Raw genomic sequence first — 2,022 nt, 5'->3', positions numbered from 1 at the left:
CACAGGGAGTTTGTCAGAGACAATTCCTAACTTAGGCAGGGACATGCCAGACCCTGGCAGCAGCCAGGATGTCGGACAAACCTTTGCACTCCTGCTCCATATGCCTGTGGTGAGGTGTGTGGTCCCTGAAAGCTGTCACTAGCCACTGGCACAACACAAACCAGAACTTTCAGGTTATATTGGTTGACAAAAACCCCTTTGTAATTTTGGTTCTGCTTAACTATTCTTAGCATAAAAAAACCTCATGTTGCTTTCTGTACAAGGAACATCAAACAGGATTTTGTCTGTCGCAATCCCCTACATACATTTCTCCATGATCTACTTTCACTGCCCTTCTGGATAAAGCCACAGGGCCCGAAGGAGCTGCATTGCCACTTCATATTTATCACAGTAAATTAATAAATACAGCTGCATTTCAAATTTGTAGGCTGAGATCAGCCCTTCCTTGCCACGCTGCAACATGTAAGCACTCTCATCCACACCTGGGTCCTGGGAGCATAAATGCTGCCAACCACCTTAAAGTCAGGCAGGTACACATTCCCAATTAATAACTCCACTAATACTTACATAAGGACTCTTGACACTGTCTCTGACACCACTGTATCTTTATTATGGTTTCATCTGTGGTTTGTTTTCCCCTTAAAAGCCTTCTTAAGTTTATCAAGCAAACAGACAGGATCATTAAGGAGATAAATTTAAATACAACAGACAGAAAACCCAATGCAGCTCTCTGACATTCTCTGTAACACACAGAACTTGCAAACATCCACTCCAGAAACCTCAGTGGTGTCTGCTGTGCAGTGCAAACACAAGCTGCTACTTCCTGTAAAACTCCTGGGTAATTTTCATAAACATCATACAGGAAAGCTGGCAACCAAAACCTTGAAGGTTTGGATCAGACAATCAAAACCATTTGTACGTGTCCATGGCAGCTCCTTTCAGACGTGTTGCAGGAAAAAGAGGAAGAAGTCTCTCTCAACAAAGTATTAGATTAATTTAGTTTTGGCTCTTCCCTTTCGAGAGCCCAAGAAAGGGATGTTAAGGATTTAAGGAGTCTGGCTGCAGAGAAATTGTCTGAGATGACCAGATGGCACTGGTTACCAAATGCACCACAATGAAGAGCAACTGGTCTGCTCCTCTGGGCTGGAAGGATGATAGAGGTGAAAAACAAGATGCTGCCCTCCCCTGCTACCCACTGCCATGTGCTACTGGCAAGTTACTAGAAGTCAAGAGTCTCTGACAGCACGCCAAGAGAATCATAGAATCATTAGGCTGGAAAAGAACCTTAAGACTACTGAGTCTAACCATCAATCCAGCATCACCATGTTCAGCACTAAACCATGTCCTGGAGTGCCACAACCACATATTTTTTGAACATTTCCAGGGATGGTGATTCCACCACTGCCCTGGGCAGCGTGTACCAGGCCTGGGCAACCCTTTCAATGAACAAATTTTCCTTAAGATCCAACCTAAACCTCCTCTGGTGCAACCTGAGGCCATTACCTCTCATCCTGTCGCTTGGTGCTTGGGAGAAGACTGACACCCACCTGGCTACACCCTCCTGTCAGGGAATTGTAGACTTCGGTAAATCATTTTTACTTGAAATAGCTTTTAAAAACAGAAGAGGAAAACATAGCAAAACTGCAGTGAGCAAAATATTAAAAGACATTTGATACTCGAGTGTGACATCAGGTTACACACAGTCCCAGTCCTCCAAGCTCCATACGATGGCTAAAACAACAGGGCCTTTGAGTTACCAGGATAGCCTGTGTGCTCCCCAGGTGTAAAGGCACGATCCCAGCGAGCTGGATGGAGGCTGGAGGTAAAGAGCAGATTTCGCTGCCACACAACATGCAGCCAGTGTGCCAGGGTGTGAAACGTGGCACTGCCCAGCTACACCTGGACACACCAGGCTGGGGCTCCGCTCGCACCTGCTGCCCTGAGCCCCGCGCCCAGCCCAGCCCTGCCCGCGCTGTCACAGCGGCCCGGCCGAGCGGAGACCCCGCGGCGCTGCCCAGGGCC

The 2,022-nt window shown here is 47.4% G+C and overlaps 1 protein-coding gene across 4 annotated transcripts in view; it reads right to left on the bottom strand.

The window, feature by feature from the left end:
- CARD19 (caspase recruitment domain family member 19) overlaps window positions 1-2,022 on the bottom strand; it is an 18,446-nt gene that overhangs the window by 12,843 nt on the left and 3,581 nt on the right. The window contains exon 1 of one of the 4 annotated variants that reach the window (XM_017737336.1): window positions 1,504-1,685. The exons of the other annotated variants lie outside the window; for them this stretch is intronic. Coding sequence (XP_017592825.1) covers window positions 1,504-1,510 — 7 coding nt within the window. The 5' untranslated portion in view covers window positions 1,511-1,685. Of the gene's footprint in view, window positions 1-1,503; window positions 1,686-2,022 lie in introns of those variants that run through there. 4 annotated transcript variants of the gene reach the window in all.

This window comes from Corvus brachyrhynchos, unplaced genomic scaffold, assembly GCF_000691975.1.
Source record: "Corvus brachyrhynchos isolate BGI_N302 unplaced genomic scaffold, ASM69197v1 scaffold266, whole genome shotgun sequence".
In the NCBI taxonomy this organism is placed as follows: Eukaryota; Metazoa; Chordata; class Aves; order Passeriformes; family Corvidae; genus Corvus; species Corvus brachyrhynchos.
This window is presented reverse-complemented; position numbering and strand designations above follow the sequence as displayed.